Genomic DNA, 17,285 nt, shown 5'->3' with positions numbered 1-17,285 from the left:
TCCTCTATCCTCCCAATATCTAAAGATGGGTAGGATGGGGGATTAGCAAAATAAATGTATGAGGTTACAGGAATAGGACAGGAGCTGAGCTTTGGTAAGAGGCTCTGTTGGAGACTTGATGCTCCGAATAGTCTCCTTCTGCACTGTAGCAATTCTATTCTATTTGCAATCCTGGGCTTCGGAATGAACTCATCTGCAACACTTGGTTGGGGTCATCTTTTTGCACTGGACATTTTGGGCACACCAAAGAGCATCTTCCACAGAGCTGATGTTTGTCTGGGTGTCCCTGGGATCAGCTCACAGAGCACAGAGTCCTGTGTCACAGAGCTGCTCAGGATGAAACTCGACGAAAAACCACCTCATCTCTCTTCTGACCTTTGCAAAGGAGCCTTCCACGAGGAGGTGGACGCTAGTCTCTTCCCCACCACAGTCACCTCAAGGGTAGCGTGTGGATGAGTCTCCAGGTGTGTAGGTAGGATTTCATGGGAAAGGCCTTTCTCACTACCAACCAAGCAAGGTCTTGGTGCTTACTTGAAAGTTCTGGTGATGAGACATTCTGGCAGATGTCTCTGACAGTCTGCTCAGGGAACCATCTGACTCCATCCACCAACTCTCATAGGACCTCTAGGACATTATGTATAGACCCCTGCCTGACGGTGGTTAAAGCTGTTTCTCCATATTAATTTTTCCACTAGGGACTGATAGTACAGTACAGTCTAACTACATCCATGTCCTGTGGCTTTGTAAGCAAATATCAAAGATAACCCACACCAGAGCCATCCTTCCCAACACCAGGGACAGATAGAACATCAGTACCTGGGGACAATTGGTTTTTGCATACCAAGGGCGATGTTGGGCCTGCTCCCGCCCCCCCTCTCCCTATTGATTCCCCTCGCTCTTTATCTAGAGGTCGCATACTTGCAAATGCAGTCCATTTTTAACTTCCAGATGAAACAGAATTAGAAGTGATTTTTCCCTCACTGAGTATGAACAGTAGATTGGTATCAGTGATTGAATAAAGTAGATTATTCAGGTACAGATATTACACTCCCATCCACGTCATTATGTCTAACACACAGTTTTCTGCTACAGGACCAAGGCCTGGACAGGAATATTGATGGTCCAGGGATGGCATCCGAATCAGCTCAAAGTGAGGAGGTTCTGTACGCAGCACTCAGTATCGCAAACATTCACAAACCTAAAATGCATCTCCAGACCGAGGAGCCCAATCTATACGCTGCAATTAAATGGAAATGAAATCGAGGTGGCCTGATTCTCATCAGCAGAGCTCAGCAATAGCTGAAGACAACATGTTTAATGACATAGAACAGCAAGATTATATTGTCATTGAAGCAGGAGAAGGCCAAGTGGTCCTTTGAGCCTGCTCCGCCATTCATTTTGATTATGGCTGATAATCGAATTCAATATGCTGATTCCCTCTTCCCACCATATACTTTGGTCCTTTAGCCTCAAGAGCTTTATCTAATTTCCTCTTGAAATCACACAACATTTTGGCCTCAACTACTTTCTGTGGCGGTGAATTCCATACACTCACCACCCTCTGGGTGAAGAAATTTCTCCTCACCTCAGTCTTAAAAGGTTTACTCCTTATCCTCAAAATATGACCCCTAATTCTGGACTCCTCCACCATTAGGAACATTCTTTGTGAATCTATCCTGTCTAACCCTGTTAGAATTTTATAAGTTTCTATGGGATTGTTGAAAGTGCTTTGAGAATGGTGATCTTTCAGAAATTAATTGCTAACATGTAAAAATTTCATTGTGGGAGGATTTGACTTAAAATTCATTTCCTCACACACAATAAAATGGACCAGAGGTATGTTTGTGAAGATCGATGTAACCTTTTAGGCTGTTTGAGTCTCTTTAAATACATCACTTGTTTTTTATTCCTGTTGGACATTGTTCCATTTCTGAATCCCTCTTGTCTTTTTCAATATCTTTATTGAAGAGTGTTGACTCTCTCCAACAATATTGTTTCCAAGTCCAATGTAATGAACAGTGATCTTAGTGCCAACTACCATCAGTTTCCTTCAGAATTTACTAAGATTTCACCGACATTGTGGAGAAGGGAAGATATTATGAAGGGTAAGGACTGAGAGTTCGGAGAATCCCCAAATCAAATGATTCAAGTCCTGGATTGATGCTTAGGGGCCTGATTTTAACATTTTCATTATAAGTGCTGAATCTGGGCACAATTCAGATCCGACTTGGAAATCTGCTTTCATGCACCCCCATGAGCACTTAGCATGTGAAGAAAATCGCGAGTCTGAATCACATCATGGGCGGGGTTTAGCGCGCCGGAAACGATAGGAGCTCGGAACTGCACATACGCAGTGAGGGGAAAAAAAATTGAAAATCGTGCCCCTGTCACATTGCTCCCACTTTTTGCTCCAGGGCTGCAAAAAGCAGATAAAGCAGCTTGGGAACGAAACGCGGGAGTGAAGGTCCCCACTGACATCACCCCCACTCCGACAGTGTAACTTTCCCCCTTAGCCACCCATCCCCCTGCCACTACCAGACCGATCACGACCCTCTTCCCCCCTTCCACCCCACTGATCGCCCGCAGAGTGGCAGCGGACTCCCCTTCCTTCACACCGATCGCCCACAGCAGACCCTCCCCCCTTGCACCCCCCCCACGCCCCCCCAACCAGAAAATGATCAGGCCTCCCTCCCACCATTAGACAATGATCTGACCTCCCTCCTCCCCCACCCCCCAATTCCCTCCACCAGACAATGATCTGACCTCCCTCCTCCCCCACCCCCCAATTCCCTCCACCAGACAATGTTCAGGCCTCCCTCCTCCCCCACCCCCCAATTCCCTCCACCAGACAATGATCTGGCCTCCTTCCTCCCTCCACCCGACCACAGGTACATCTGACCCACCCTTCTCCTTCCCCGCCCTCCACCTGAAAATGATTGGGCCTCCCTTCTCTCACCCGCTCCCCCACCTTCCTCCTCCCCCCACCACCGATCTGAGTTAGAGAGCTGTTGGAAACTCTGAACCTATCCTTTCCGCAGCAGGAGCACCTGAAACAGACCTTTGCCGAGCATGTCTGTTTTGCGCCGAATCTGGATGCGTGAATGCAATGGGAAAGGGGGGAAATGCTGGTAAAGTTGGGCGGGAAGTTCATTAATTCAATTTAAATGTATGCAAATGCTTTTAAATCGCTGTTGCACCCATTTTGGGCGCAAATCGGATTTTTGGCCTTGGTAAAGTGGGCATCTGCGCAGACACAGGCACGGATCACGTTAATGGCCTTATGCCCTACTTTACCACGTTTTCGCGCCATCGGGCCTCTAGATCTTTGAATTAATTGACTGTTGAGCTTCTTGTTGATGGATGCCACCTTTAATTTCTCATTCTGTACACCTCAACATTTCATATAACTGGATGGATTTCGAAGCTACTGAACACTGTTCAGCTTCAAGTGGGTCTGCCATTAGATTTTGAATGATATTAGTGGAATAGATACCATTTTGTCACATTGAATTAAATTCCAGGTCACCTTTATAAAAGGAAAACTGTTCAATTTTCTGTTGTGTAAAATCTGTGTTCGCTAGGATTCAAACTTTTATTTTATGGATTCCTGGCCTAATGACATATTATCAGGGATTTTATGACTAGTCCTTGCCATTGGAAACAGAAAATTGGTTTTAACAAGTTCCTTTGGTCACTTCAAGTCCAGAAGTCCAGATTAAACTGCATTTATTTCAATGAAAGAGGCCTGACGGGCAAGTCAGATGAACTCAGGGCATTGATAGGTATGTGGGACTAGGATATTCTAGCAATTACTGAAACATGGCTAAGGGAGAGACAGGACTGGCAGCTCAATGTTCCAGGGTACAGATGCCATAGGAAAGAAAGAACAGAAGGTAAGAGAGGAGGGTGAGTTGCACTTTTGATTAGGGAAAGCATCACGGCCGTACTGAGAGGGGATATACCAGAGTGTTCGGCCACTGATACTATATGGGTAGGACTGAGAAATAAGAAGGGGAAAATCACTTTGATAAGGTTGTAATATAGCCCCAAATAGTGGGAAATTGAGGAGCAAATATGTAAGGAGATTACAGATAGCTCCAAGAAAAATAGGGTGGTAATAGTCGGAGATTTTGATTCTCCCAACATTGACTGGGACAGTCATAGTATTAGAGGGTTGGATGGAGAGAAATTTGTTGAGTGTATTTAGGAGGAATTTCTCATTCAGTATGTGGATGGCCCAACTAGACTGGGGGCAAAACTTGACCTCCTCTTGGGAAATAAGGAAGGGCAGGTGACAGAAGTGTTAGTAATGGATTACTTTGGGAACAGTGACCATAATTCTATCAGTTTTAAGATAACTATGGAGAGTGATAGGTCTGCCCAAAAATTAATATTCTAAATTGGGGCAAGGCCAATTTTGATGGTATGAAGCAGGAACTTTCAAAAGTTATTTGTGGGAGCCTATGGGAAGGAAAAGGGACGTCTGGTAAGTGGCATGCTTTCAAAAGTGTGTTAACCAGGGTTCAAGGTAAACATATTCCTCTTAGAGTGAAGGCCAAGGCTGGCAGAAGTCAGGATCCTTGGATGACTCGGGATATTGAAGCCCTGGTCAAGAAGAAGAAAGAGACACATGATGTGCATAAGCAGCTGGGATCAAGTGAATCTCTTGAAGAGTGTAAGGGGTGTAAGTAGGGAATTAAATAGTGATGTCTTGAGGAGTGTACATATTACAGAGAAGGAGATGCTGGAAGTCTTAAAGTGCATCAAGGTAAATAAATCTGATGAAGTATATCCCAGGACATTGTGGGAGGCTAGGGAGGATTTGCGGGTCCCCTAGCCGAGATATTTGAATCATTGATAGTCAAGGGTGAGGTGCCTGAAGATTGGAGAGTGACAAACATTGTGCCTTTGTTTAAAAAGGGCCGCAGGGAAAAGCCTGGGAAGTACAGACCAGTTAGCCTCACATTTGTGATGGGTAAATTGTTGGAAGATAATTTGAGAGACAGGATCTACAGGCATTTAGAGATGCAAGCACTGATTAGGAACAGTCAGCATGGCTTTGTGAGTGGAAAATCATGTCTCACAAATTTTATTGAGTTTTTTGAAGGGGTAAGCAAGAAGTTAGATGAGGGCAGTGCAGTTGATGTTATCTACATGGACTTTAGCAAGGCCTTTGACAAGGTACCGCATGTTGTTCCATCAAGTTAAATCTCACGGGATCCAGGGTGAAGTATCTAAATGGATACAAAATTGGCTTCTTGCTGGTTGTAGAGACTTGTTTTTCAAACTGGAGACTTGTGACCAGCGGTATGCCTCAGGGATCAGTGCTGGGCCTACTGATATTTGTCATTTATATTAATGATTTGGATGAGAATATAGGGGGCATGGGTAGTAAATTTGCAGATGACACCAAGATTGGTGGCCTGGTGGACTGTGAAAAAGGTTATCTCCAGTTGCTGTGGGATCTTGATCAATTGGGCCAGTAGGCTGACAAATAGCAGATGGAGTTTAATTTAGACAAACGCGAGGTGATGCATTTTGGCAGATTGAACCAGGGCTCGATCGCTGGCCAGCCCAGGAACCTTCCAACCACCTCCCCCCCCCGCCATTGCCCAATCGCACCCCTCACTAGCATTCCCGGGTCAACCCCAACTTTCCCATCCACCCCCCCTCCATGGGCCTTCCAGGAGTGCCCTGATCTTCAGCCAACCCCCATAGCAGTGAAGATACTCCCACCCCAGCAGATGCCCTCACCAACCGCACCCCCCGCCCCCACAGGAAGTAGACTCTGCACCATGTCAGACATCCCCCACCCCAGCAGACCTCCCCACAGGAGGCAGACCCTCCTCCCCGCAGCCCACCACCTCCCCAGCCCACCCTGAAATTGGCCTCCCTCAAGCCCCTATTGATCCAAGTGGCAGCAGCAGGATCCCCCACCTGCACCGATCACCCACCTCCCCCAGGGCCTGCCCCCCGCTGGCCCTGAGCCTAGGCCCTGGCCCCTAGGCTCCATCCCCATGGCACTGCCCAATGTTCAGTGGGCAGTGCAAAGGTGCCCTCTGAACATGGGCACTTTGCTCCTAGGGTAGTTCCAGGGGCACAGGCTGGCACTGCCAGGCCCGGGGGCATCACCCCCCTAGTGCCCGACCCCCCTGGGGGGGTCCCGATTGCCTGCCCTTCACTCCAGCAGAGTATCCTGCTGGTTCCCCAAAAGTGGGAGCCACTCTAAACTCTGGGGTGAAATTTTACTGGCGGGATGGGAGATGCTGTCGGGCCTGGAGAATTCACTCCCAGGTCCGATAATCACATTGAAATCACAGTCAATAAGATTAAAATTACTCACCTGTTGTTCCCGCCAGTTTCCAGTGCGGTCCCAAACGAGCCGAATATCCATCACTGGGAGAAGCGCGCACGTCGGGAACGCATGCGTGAATCCCACAGGTCAGCGCACGCACGAACCACCCGGCCTGACCTGCCAAAAAAAAATTAGTGGGTCAGAATGGGAGAATCACTCCCACAATGTTTGGTCTCAACTGCTTTCTGTGGTAGTGAATTGCACAGGCTCACCACTTTCTGGGTGAAGAAATTTCTCCTCATTTTCATCCTAAGAGGTTTACCCCATATCCTTAGACAATGCTGCTGGTTCTGGTCACCCTACCATTGGGAACATCCTTCCAGCCCAGTCTGTTATAATATTTTCAGGCAGAGAGTTGAAACACTCCTAGTTTCAAGTCCGCTCAGCGCTTTGATTAAAATGGTAAAATAGGGCCCGCAGTGTTTCAGATTCGAACCTTAGACCCCATCTCTGGCGCCCCCATACGCACACTGAAAAAATAGCAATGATTCTGAATCGCGTTGCAGAAGCCTGTGGGTAAGGCTTATCGTGCCTGAAACGCTGCAGCTCCTATTGGTGCCCCCAAATGCTCATACGCAGCGAAAAAAAATAGAAAAACGCTCCCTTGCCACATTGCTCCTGGGCCGGATACTGTCTCCTTCCTGGCCCCCACGGATATTGTCCAACCCCCACAACATTAACGGCTTCTTTATCCCCCCACGCCCCCGACATCCAGACTGACTGCAGGCCCCGCCTTCCCCTCACTGATCACACACCGAGCGCCAGTGGAACTCACTTACCCACCCCACTGTTCACACGCAGAGTGGCAGCAGATTCTCCTCCCCCCGCACCGATCATAAACAGAGAGGCAGTGGACACCCCTTCCCCCTCACTGATCACACGCGGAGTGGCAGTGGACCCTCCATTTCCCCCCACCGATCACACTCAGAGCATCAGTGGACCCTCCTTCCCCCTCACTGATCACATGCAGACTGGCAATGGACCCCTCCTTCTCCCCACTGATCAGACACAGAGTGCAGTAAAGCCCCCCTTTCCTTCCCCGATTACATGCAGAGTAGCAGCGGACCCCCTCCCCGCTTCCCCACACCGATCACATGCAGAGTGCCAACGGATCCCTTGCCCCGTATCCCTGCCACCACCTACCCCCCTGCACTCCCTGCCCCCTGACCCCTCTCACCCTCCAATCGAAGTCAGAGAGACATCTGACCCGCACACTACCCCCCCCACCACACAGCCATCTGACCCACCTCCCCCCCCCTCACCAGAGAGCCAACTGACCTGTTCCCTCCCCCCCCACCAGTGAACCATCTGACCTGCCTCCCTCCCCCTCCCTCCACCACTGATCTGAGTCAGAGAGCCGTTGGAAGCTCGGAACGTACCTCCTGAGAAGCTGGAGCACCCAAATCGGACCTTTGTGGACCATGTCTGTTTCGTGCTGAATCTGGATGGGCAAACGGAGTGGTAAAGGAGCAAGTGCCTGTACGTTTGGGCGTGCAGACCATTAAGTTAATTTGAATCGTGCAAATACGTTTAAATTGACATTGCGCCCGATTTTGGCGTGGTTCTGACGGCGGCCATTTTCGGTCCTGGGTAAAGGGGGAACCGGCACAAAGGTGGGCACAGATCTCAATACTCACCTCATGCCCAGTTTTCATGCTTGAAAACGGGCACAACTTAATGGTTAAAATCGCGTCTTCCCAGTTATAGGTCTGCCCAGCACTTAGAATTAAAATAGTAAAATAGGGCCCTTTGTTTCTAATTGAAATAGTAAAATAGGGCCCTTTGTTTCGAACTGAAATAGTAAAATAGGGCCCTTTGTTTCGAATTGAAATAGTAAAATAGGGCCCTTTGTTTCGAATTGAAATAGTAAAATAGGGCCCTTTGTTTCGAACTGAAATAGTAAAATAGGGCCCTTTGTTTAGAACTGAAATAGTAAAATAGGGCCCTTTGTTTCCTATCCGCCAATCAGTTTCTATTCATCTCAATACGCTACCTCCTTTCCCTTTCAATTTTACACACTGGTTTCTTATGTGGGACCTTGACGAAAGCCTTCTGAAAATCCAAGTAAACCACTGGCTTCCCCAATCAACTCTACCATTACATCCTTGAAGAATTCCTGTAGATTTGTCAAGCATAATTTCCCTTTCATAAATCCTTGCTGACTCTGACCAATTCTACCAATGGTTTCCAAGTGCTCTTTGATAATGGATTCTAGAGTTTTCCTCACAAACAACACAGGCTGACTGGTCCGAATTCCATTTTCTCTCGACCGACCTTTTTAGTTAGTGGGGTCAAATTAGCTACCCTCCAATCTGTAGGAACTGTTCCAGTGTATATAAATTCCTGGAAGATCACCACCAACTTGCATCAACTGCTTCAAAGCCACTTCTCTGGGATGCAGATTATTAGGCCCTTGGGATTTAATGGCCTGCGATCCCATCAATTTCCCCAACACCATTTTTCTATGAATACTGATTTCTTTAGTTCTTCCCTCATACTAAATCCTGTGCTTCCCAGCATTTCTGGAATGTTATTTGTGACCTCCTTTGTGAAGACAGAGCCAAAGCATGTACTTAGTTGATCAGCCATTTCATTGTTCCTCATAATCTTCTTCTCTCCACATAATTATAGAAACTGTTCAAGAAAGTTTTTACATTCCCTGCAAGCTTCCCCTCATCTATTTACCCCTTCTTAATCAATCCCTTGGTCCTCCTTTGCTGAATTCTAAACTGCTCCCAATCTTCAGGGCAATTTGCATGCCTCTTCCTTGGATCTAATACTATCTCTAAGTTCTCTTGTACATCACAATTTGGCCACTTTTCCTGTTTTAGTTTTGTGCCAACTAGGATTAAACAATTGTTGCAGTATTACAGTCCACCAAAGGGTATTTGCTGAAGGTTGGTCCCTGTGTGTTTGTGTGTGTGTGTGTGTGTGTGAGAGAGAGAGAGAGAGAGACAAACAGAGGGATGAATCTTACTGTCCCATCCACCACAGGAATTGGAGTGGGTGAGGGGAAGATCATGGAAAGGCCCGTTGGCCTCAGGTGAGATTTTCTAGTTTTGGGCAAGCTTGGCCAGAATATCCTACACTCTTAGAGGGAGATGTGTATGTGTGTGTGAGAGTGATAGAGAGAAAAGAGGAGATACAGAGAGAGCCCAGACAAGGGGACCAAAAGACCTTTTCTGCACTCTATGACTATGGGATTGCTGAAGGTGAGATTGTATATGTGTGATGCAAAGAATGTCCAGCAGAGGGTGACTGCTGAAGGTTAGCCCGTATGTGTGTGAGTACAGCAGAAGGAAGTCGTAGAGTGCAACTGAGCCTGTACTTCTCTACCAATGATCAAAGTTAATCCTCTATCACCCCTATCAATTCTTTTCACAAACGTAAGAACCTTCTAATTGAAAGGAAATAAAAGCTTGGACTACATGAACTATTCCCATGATTACATATTTGGAGCACTACTAACATTTGGGTGAGCCAGTGCTGCATTCAAAACAAACCCAATAGTCCAGCTTGTGTAATTCACAGTGAAGTGACTGCATTCACTTTTGGCCTAGATAAAAGATGTCCATAAGATTGGAGCAATCTCCTTTTCATGGATTTCAAATATTTTGTTAGTAGATTTTGTTAGTTTCCTTCAGTAAGGCATTTGATAAAGTCCCTCATGGCAGGTTGGTGAAAAAGGTTAAGGCTCATGGGATACAAGGACAGGTGGCTAGACGGGTAGAGAACTGGCTTGGCAACAGGAGACAGAGGGTAGCAGTGGAAGGGTCTTTTTCTAGCTGGAGGTCTGTGACTAGTGGTGTTCCGCAGGGCTCCGTACTGGGGCCTCTGCTATTTGTAATACATATAAATGATTTGGAAGAGGGAGTAACTGGTGTGATCAGCAAGTTTGCAGATGACACGAAGATGGCTGGACTTGCTGATTGTGATGAAGTGTCAGACAATACAGCATGATATAGATAGGCTGGTAAATTGGGCGGAGAAATGGCAGATGGAATTTAATCCAGATAAATGTGAGGTGATGCATTTTGGAAGAAATAATGTAGGGGGGAGTTATACAATAAATCGTAGGACCATTAAGAGTGTAGAAACACAGAGGGACCTAGGTGTGCAAGTTCACAAGTCCTTGAAGGTGGTAGTACAGGTGGAGAAGGTGGTGAAGAAGGCATATGGTATGATTGCCTTTATAAGAAGGGGTATAGAGTATAAAAGCTGGCATTTAAGGCTTACCTGAGCAGACTGGAGATGGAGGGATACAAAAGAATGTTCTAGTTGAGGATCAAGAGCCTCAGGACGTTCCTGGGAATTAACAGATTTCTATGGGCCGTCCAACAAATTTTATGGCTCACCTGTCTCTTACGTTGGAGCTACTGAGGATCTTCTGTTTTCCATGAATGTCTGTATAGGCTGTTGTATGTTTATTACTGTCTCTATTTTACGTCCACAGGCGATTCGGTCCACCTTGTTGGCCAACAAGGGGCATACACGCGGTGGGTTGTGCGAGGGCTGCTCTTGGATGTTGCTTCGAGAGTTGCCTAGTGCTTCACATCGTTAGTGTACGCTTAAACTGGACCAATTGACAGTCAACACGACAGCTCAGTGACTATCACTGTTTGCTGTGCAGTTACAGGGATCCGGGTCGGATCTCCGGCTTGGGTCGGTGTCTATGGGAGTTTGCACATTCTCCCCGTGCTTGCGTGGGTTTTCTCCCGGTGCTCCAGTTTCCTCCCACACCCGAAAAACATGCTTTTAGGCTGATTGGTGTTAATAAATTGTCCCTAAATTGGATCTCCCTTAATCTGGCACACATATAATTCTCTAAATTTGCACTCCTTTATTGTGGAGTCCATGAGACGTAGACAAAAGTCAAAGGTAGAAGAAGGATTGGAACGAGGCACTCGCTGAGTGTTAAAATGGGCGGTGCCGGCTTGTAGGGCCGAGGGGCCTGTTTCCTGTGCTGTGTTGTTCTTTGTTCTTTAGATTTTAATCTGGAGTCAGTTTGAACATGTTTTAGTGACCAGAAACAATGATGCCATCAAACACACTAAGCAGCCAATCACAATGAGGAATTCTCACAGACAGCAATAAAAGGAAAATAAAAAATAATATTTCATTTTGCCACTGAGTGAAATGAGTGAAAATCAAATATTTTTTAAAATATTTACTACAGTAATCAAAAGAAAAAAAATTAGAATCCAGATATATAAAATTAATTTTAGATGGCCAAGGTATTGATCAATATTTATGCAAGTCAAATGCTTATCATTCATATGTACCCCACTGCACATCATTCAATGAGGCACAATACAAATGAATGTCCTTTCTTTGGTGTGTTACCCACTTATAAAATGTATAAACCAACTACATGAATCATTAAAAGACAGGTACCAGCATTAAAATATCTAATGGGATGTTGATGCTCGTCTGAATGAGGTTGAGGTACAAAGAGGAGGCAAGTGGCTGTGGTGCCCATTTATAGAATGATAACAAGGATTAAATTGTTAAAAGATGGGCTAATATTGCCTTTCAGTTTATGAGTATAGGAAGCTGATGTATGATCTTACAGAGATATTTAGCATTAAAGTGATCGAGTTGATAGTTGCAAACAGACATTTGCCCCTGGAAGGGAATGAAAAGATGTAATCTGCATTCTAAAATGATTTCTAGAGAAATGGACATCAGGTGCAAGGGTGGCATTGTACTTTCATTCCTTGGCCTTCAGCGAGCATTAATAACCTAATTGATGCACTGAGTTGGACAGCGGAGGAGAGGTATTAGAGGAGGCTGCATTTTCAACCATTAAAGGCTGCAGGAAGTTTGACAGAGAAAAGCCCTGTGATCAAGTAACAAAAAATGACATTTGCAAATGATTTACACACTCAGTGCCATTGCTCTATCATGGAGTAAAACTGGCATACGGCACAGTGCTGCAGGAAAGGAGGGCCCTGATGGGTGATGCAAAATGAAATGTCACGTATCATTGATATCCAGAGTGATTCCAGAGTAATTTGCCAGTTTTGGCACAAGAACTCAATGCTTGATGTGGCCCACTGTGATTTAGTTAAGGATAGCTCAACCAGTTGGGTGCAGAAAGATGTGTGTTACTTCCCCGCTGATACAGAGAACAGTGTTGTTGAACAATTGGGTTGGGGAAGGGCAAACAGGGGATGAAATCTGGAGATGACCACACTGACAGCAGCAGAGCTATCATGCTGATTGAAGGGCAAAGGTGAGGCAGATAGCAGTTTGAAAATAACTTTGTCAATGATATACGGACAATGTTTCTTTCCAGAGAAAATCAGTAAGGGAAGTTTCTTGTAACAGCATCTTCGTGAATTTGTTTCCCTTCTATTGAACGGAGTCACAGTACCAGAACCCTGATAGTCATCAAAGAGGTTAATGCCAATGAAAGAAAAAAGTGGAAATAATGTTGATTCTTAACATAAATAATTTTGGTGAAATGCATCACTTGTTTGGAGAAAGCAACTTTTTTTACTGCTTATATGTAGTGAAAATATATGTTGCTGCAATTGTGGGATATGATATTCTACAAACACCCAAATACATTGGAAAACAAGATGTGATGTGTGCTCAGAAACTGAACTTACCAGCTGCCTCATCATCAGAACCTGCAAACAAACACCAAGGCCTAGCTTGGCTGCTGGCGAGAAAGGCCCTGTCAGGTCCTGCCTATACATCGGAGTCTTACCCCATCTGCATGTTGCCCTTGAGGTGACTGTGGTGGGAAAGAACCAGTTTTCCACCTCCTCGTGGAATGTGCCTTTGCAAAGAAGGTCAGAAGAGAGATGAGATGGTTTTTGTCAAGGTTCACCTCAATGATCATCGACTTGGTGAAAGATGCTCTTTGATCTGCTGAAACTTGTTGGCCTTCCAGTGCAAAGAGTTGTCCCAAAACCAGCAGACTGGCACATTTCAAAGCCCAGGATTATGTGCTAAGGATATGCTAAACGCCTGGGCAGCCACTGAAGAGGCACAATCGAGAAAAGTCGCTCTCTAAGACCTTTCAGGAACAGAACTATGAAGAACTCCCTCAGTGAATTACTGTGTAATTACTCCCAGTGAATATTACATGGATTGTATGGAAGCACCTCAACTTTATAGGTAGACAACTTCAATACCTTTGCACCATTGTAATAGCCATTTTGAAATGCCTGTAACACTTCTTTGGAAGTGTTGAAGCACCTTGAGAGTACAACATGATGTACATAGAAAACCTGAATATATTGCAGAGTCTGTGCCATTTTTAAATGTTCTCAGATATTTTACGAATAAAGTATATTTTTGCAAAAATATCTGAACTTACCTGGCTGCACATCAATTTCCTTATCTCTGCACTTTGTACCACTTGTGTAGCACCATTGTCCTTTCCAGACATATAGTAAAATACTTACTTATCACTGATAGGCTAATTCACATCCCATCATCTCTCCAGACATCTGCCTTTAATCAACTCCCTGCTTCAACTATTTTTTAATCTTAAATTTCTCCAATTCTTAACATTCAGGCCCACCAACACCACAATTAACTTTGTGAACTGCAGAAATTCCAACTCTTTGAGACTATCCTGATAGCACTTCATTGATTGCAGCTGTGGAACCCGCCTAAACTAAACTTCAGGAGTGAACATAAATTTCCCAACAGGCCTCCAACGCATGTTTTCCAGAATCAAACAGCCACGGGAATTATGAGCAAATCATATTGATTCTAAAATTTGTAAAACTGCTCTCTTTACGCCAACAGTGCTTTTTTTTTGAAGAAGGGACCTTCTTGTGAGGGATCCTCTTGGGGCGAGTGATCACAATATGATTGAATTTCTGATGCAGGTGGAGGGTGAGAAAGTAGGGTCCCAAACCAGTGTCCTCTGCTTGAACAGAGGGGAGAATGATAAGATGAGGGTGGAATTGGCTAATGTAGATTGGGGCGCAGACCAGTTGGTAGGACAGCTGAGGAACAGTGGAGGATTTTTAAGGAGATTTTTTGCAGTACTCAGCAGAAATATATTCCGGTGATAAAGAAGGACTGAAAGAAAAGGGATAACCAGCTGTGGATATCGAAGGAAATAAACTAGAGTATTAAATTAAAAACCAATGTGTACAGAGTGGCTAAAAATAGTGGGGAATTAGAGGATTGGAAAAGGTTTAAAAAACAACGAAGAATGACTAAGAAAGCGATAAAGAAAGGAAAGATAGGTTATGAAATTAAACTAGCTCTAAATATAAAAAATGACAGTAAATGTTTTTACAAATATATAAAGAAGAGGAGACTGGCTAGAGTGAATGTTGGACCCTTGGAGGACGAGAGGTGGGGTTTAATGGTGGGGAACGAGGAAATGGCTGAGACTTTAAATAGGTTTTTTGTGTCGGTCTTCATGGAGGAGGACACAAATAGTTTACCAAATATTAAAGATGGAGGGTTGGTAGGAGATGAGGTCCTTAATACAGTCACTGTTACAACAGAGGTAGTGCTTGGTAGACTAATGGGACTGAAGGTAGACAAGTCCCCTGGACTGGATGGAATGCATCCCAGGGTTCTGAAAGAAATGGCAGAAGTAAGAGCAGATGCATTAGTGATTATTTATCAAAATTCGCTGGACTCTGGGGAAGTGCCAGCGGACTGGAAAACAGTTACTGTTATGCCGCTGTTTAAAAAAGGTAGCAGACAAAAGACGGATAACTACAGGCCAGTTAGCTTAACGTCCATAGTTGGGAAAATGCTAGAATCCATCATAAAATAAGAAATAGCAGGACACCTAGAAAAGAACGGTTCGATCAAGCAGATGCAGCATGGATTCATGATGGGGAAGTCGTGTTTGACAAATCTACTGGATTTTTATAATGATGTGGCTAGTGCGGTAGACAGAGGGGAACCAGTGGATGTGGTGTTTTTAGATTTGCAAAAGGCGTTCAATAAGGTGCCTCACAAAAGGTTGCTGCAGAAGGTTAGGGTACATGGAGTTGTGGGTAAAGTGTTAGCATGGATTGAGGATTGGCTATCTAACAGGAAGCAGAGAGTTGGAATAAATGGGTGCTATTCTGGTTGGCAGTTGGTGACTAGTGGAGTGCCACAGGGATCGGTGCTGGGGCCTCAACTGTTTACCATTATACATAGACGATCTGGAGGAGGGGGCTGAGTGTAGGGAAACAAAATTTGCTGAAGGCACGAAGATGAGTGGAAGAGCGAATTGCGTGGAGGACGTGGAAAGTCTGCAGAGAGATCTGGATAGGCTGAGCGAATGGGCGAGGACCTGGCAGATGGAGTATAATGTTAGCAAATGTGAGGTTATCCACTTTGGAAGAAATAATAGTAGGATGAAGTATTATTTAAATGGTGAAAAGTTGCAGCATGCTACTGTGCAGAGGGACCTGGGGGTCCTTGTGCACAAATTGCAAAAACTCAGCCTGCAGGTGCAGCAGGTGATCAAGAAGACAAATGGAATGTTGGCCTTTATAGCAAGGGGGATAGAACATAAAAGCAGGGAGGTCTTACTGCAACTGTACATGGCACTGGTGAGGCTGCAACTGGAGTACTGTGTGCAGTTTTGGTTCCCTTATTTGCGAAAGGATATATTGGCCTTGGAGGGAGTACAGAGAAGGTTCACCAGGCTGATACTGGAGGCTTTGTAAAAGGGAGGTTGTGTCTTACGAATCTGGTAGAATTTTTTGAGGAGGTGACAAAAACAGTCGACGAAAGACGAGCCGTGGATGTCGTTTATATGGATTTCAGTAAGGCGTTTGACAAAGTCCCTCATGGTAGGTTGGTGGAAAAGGTTAAGGCTCATGGGGTACAAGGACAGGTGGATTGAGAACTGGCTTGGTAACAGGAGACAGAGGGTAGCAGTGGAAGGGTCTTTTTCGAGCTGGAGGTCTGAGACTAGTGGTGTGTCACAGGGCTCAGTATTGGGACCTTTGCTATTTGTAATATACATAAATGACTTGGAAGAGGGAGTAACTGGTGTGATCAACAAGTTTGCAGATGACACGAAGATGGCTGGACTTGCAGATAGTAATGAGCAGTGTCAGGATATACAGCAGGATATAGATAGGCTGGTATATTGGGCAGAGAAATGGCAGATGGAATTTAATCCTGATAAATGCGAGGTGATGCATTTTGGAAGAAATAACGTAGGGGGGAGTTATACAATAAATGGTAGGACTATTAAGAGTATAAAAACGGAGAGGGACCTAGATGTGCAGGTACACAAGTGCTTGAAGGTGGCAGCACAGGTGGAGAAGGTGGCGAAGAAGGCTTATGGTATGCTTGCCTTTATAGGAATGGGTATAGAGTATAAAAGCTGGTGTCTAATGTTGCAGTTGCATAGAACATTGGTTAGGCTGCATTTGGAGTACTGCGTCCAGTTCTGGTCGCCGTACTACCGGAAGGACGTGGAGACCCTGGAGAGAGTGCAGAGGAGGTTTACCAGGATGCTGCCTGGTATGGAAGGACTTAGCTATGAGGAGAGATTGGGCAAATTGGGGCTGTTCTCCTTAGAAAGACGGAGAATGAGGGGAGATCAAATAGAGGTGTATAAGATTATGAAGAGTATAGATAGAGTGAACAGTGGTAAGCTTTTTCCCAGGTTGGATACAAAAATTATGAGGGGCCACGGGCTTAGGGTGAGAGGGGCGAGGTACAATTCAGAGGGAGGTTTTTCTCACAGAGGGTTGTGGGGGACTGGAATGCACTGCCAAGTAGTGTGGTGGAGGCAGACACGCTAGAGTTGTTTAAGGCTTACCTAGATAAGCACACGAGCAGACTAGAGATGGAGGGATACAAAAGATTGTTCTAAATAAGGATCAAGAGCCTCAGGATGTTCCTGGGAATCAATAGATTCCGCTGGACCGTCCGACATATTTTATGGCTCACCTGTCTTACATTTGAGCTTCTGGGATTCCGTGAATGTCTG

The 17,285-nt window shown here is 45.3% G+C and overlaps 1 protein-coding gene across 1 annotated transcript in view; it reads right to left on the bottom strand.

Moving 5' to 3' along the window:
- Positions 1 to 1,279: 1,279 nt before the first annotated feature.
- Positions 1,280 to 17,285, bottom strand: part of LOC145353708 (uncharacterized) — an 88,899-nt gene continuing 72,893 nt past the window's right edge. The window contains exons 15-16 of the mRNA XM_080204476.1: positions 6,344 to 6,472; positions 1,280 to 1,299 (exon numbers count right to left, since the gene is read on the bottom strand). Coding sequence (XP_080060602.1) covers positions 1,280 to 1,299; positions 6,344 to 6,472 — 149 coding nt within the window. The remainder of the gene's footprint in view (positions 1,300 to 6,343; positions 6,473 to 17,285) is intronic.

This window comes from Carcharhinus amblyrhynchos, chromosome 16 (assembly GCF_965287045.1).
Source record: "Carcharhinus amblyrhynchos chromosome 16, sCarAmb.v2.hapA, whole genome shotgun sequence".
Taxonomy (NCBI): domain Eukaryota; kingdom Metazoa; phylum Chordata; class Chondrichthyes; order Carcharhiniformes; family Carcharhinidae; genus Carcharhinus; species Carcharhinus amblyrhynchos.
Note: the sequence above shows the minus strand (reverse complement) of the source record. Positions and strands in the feature narration are given on the sequence as shown.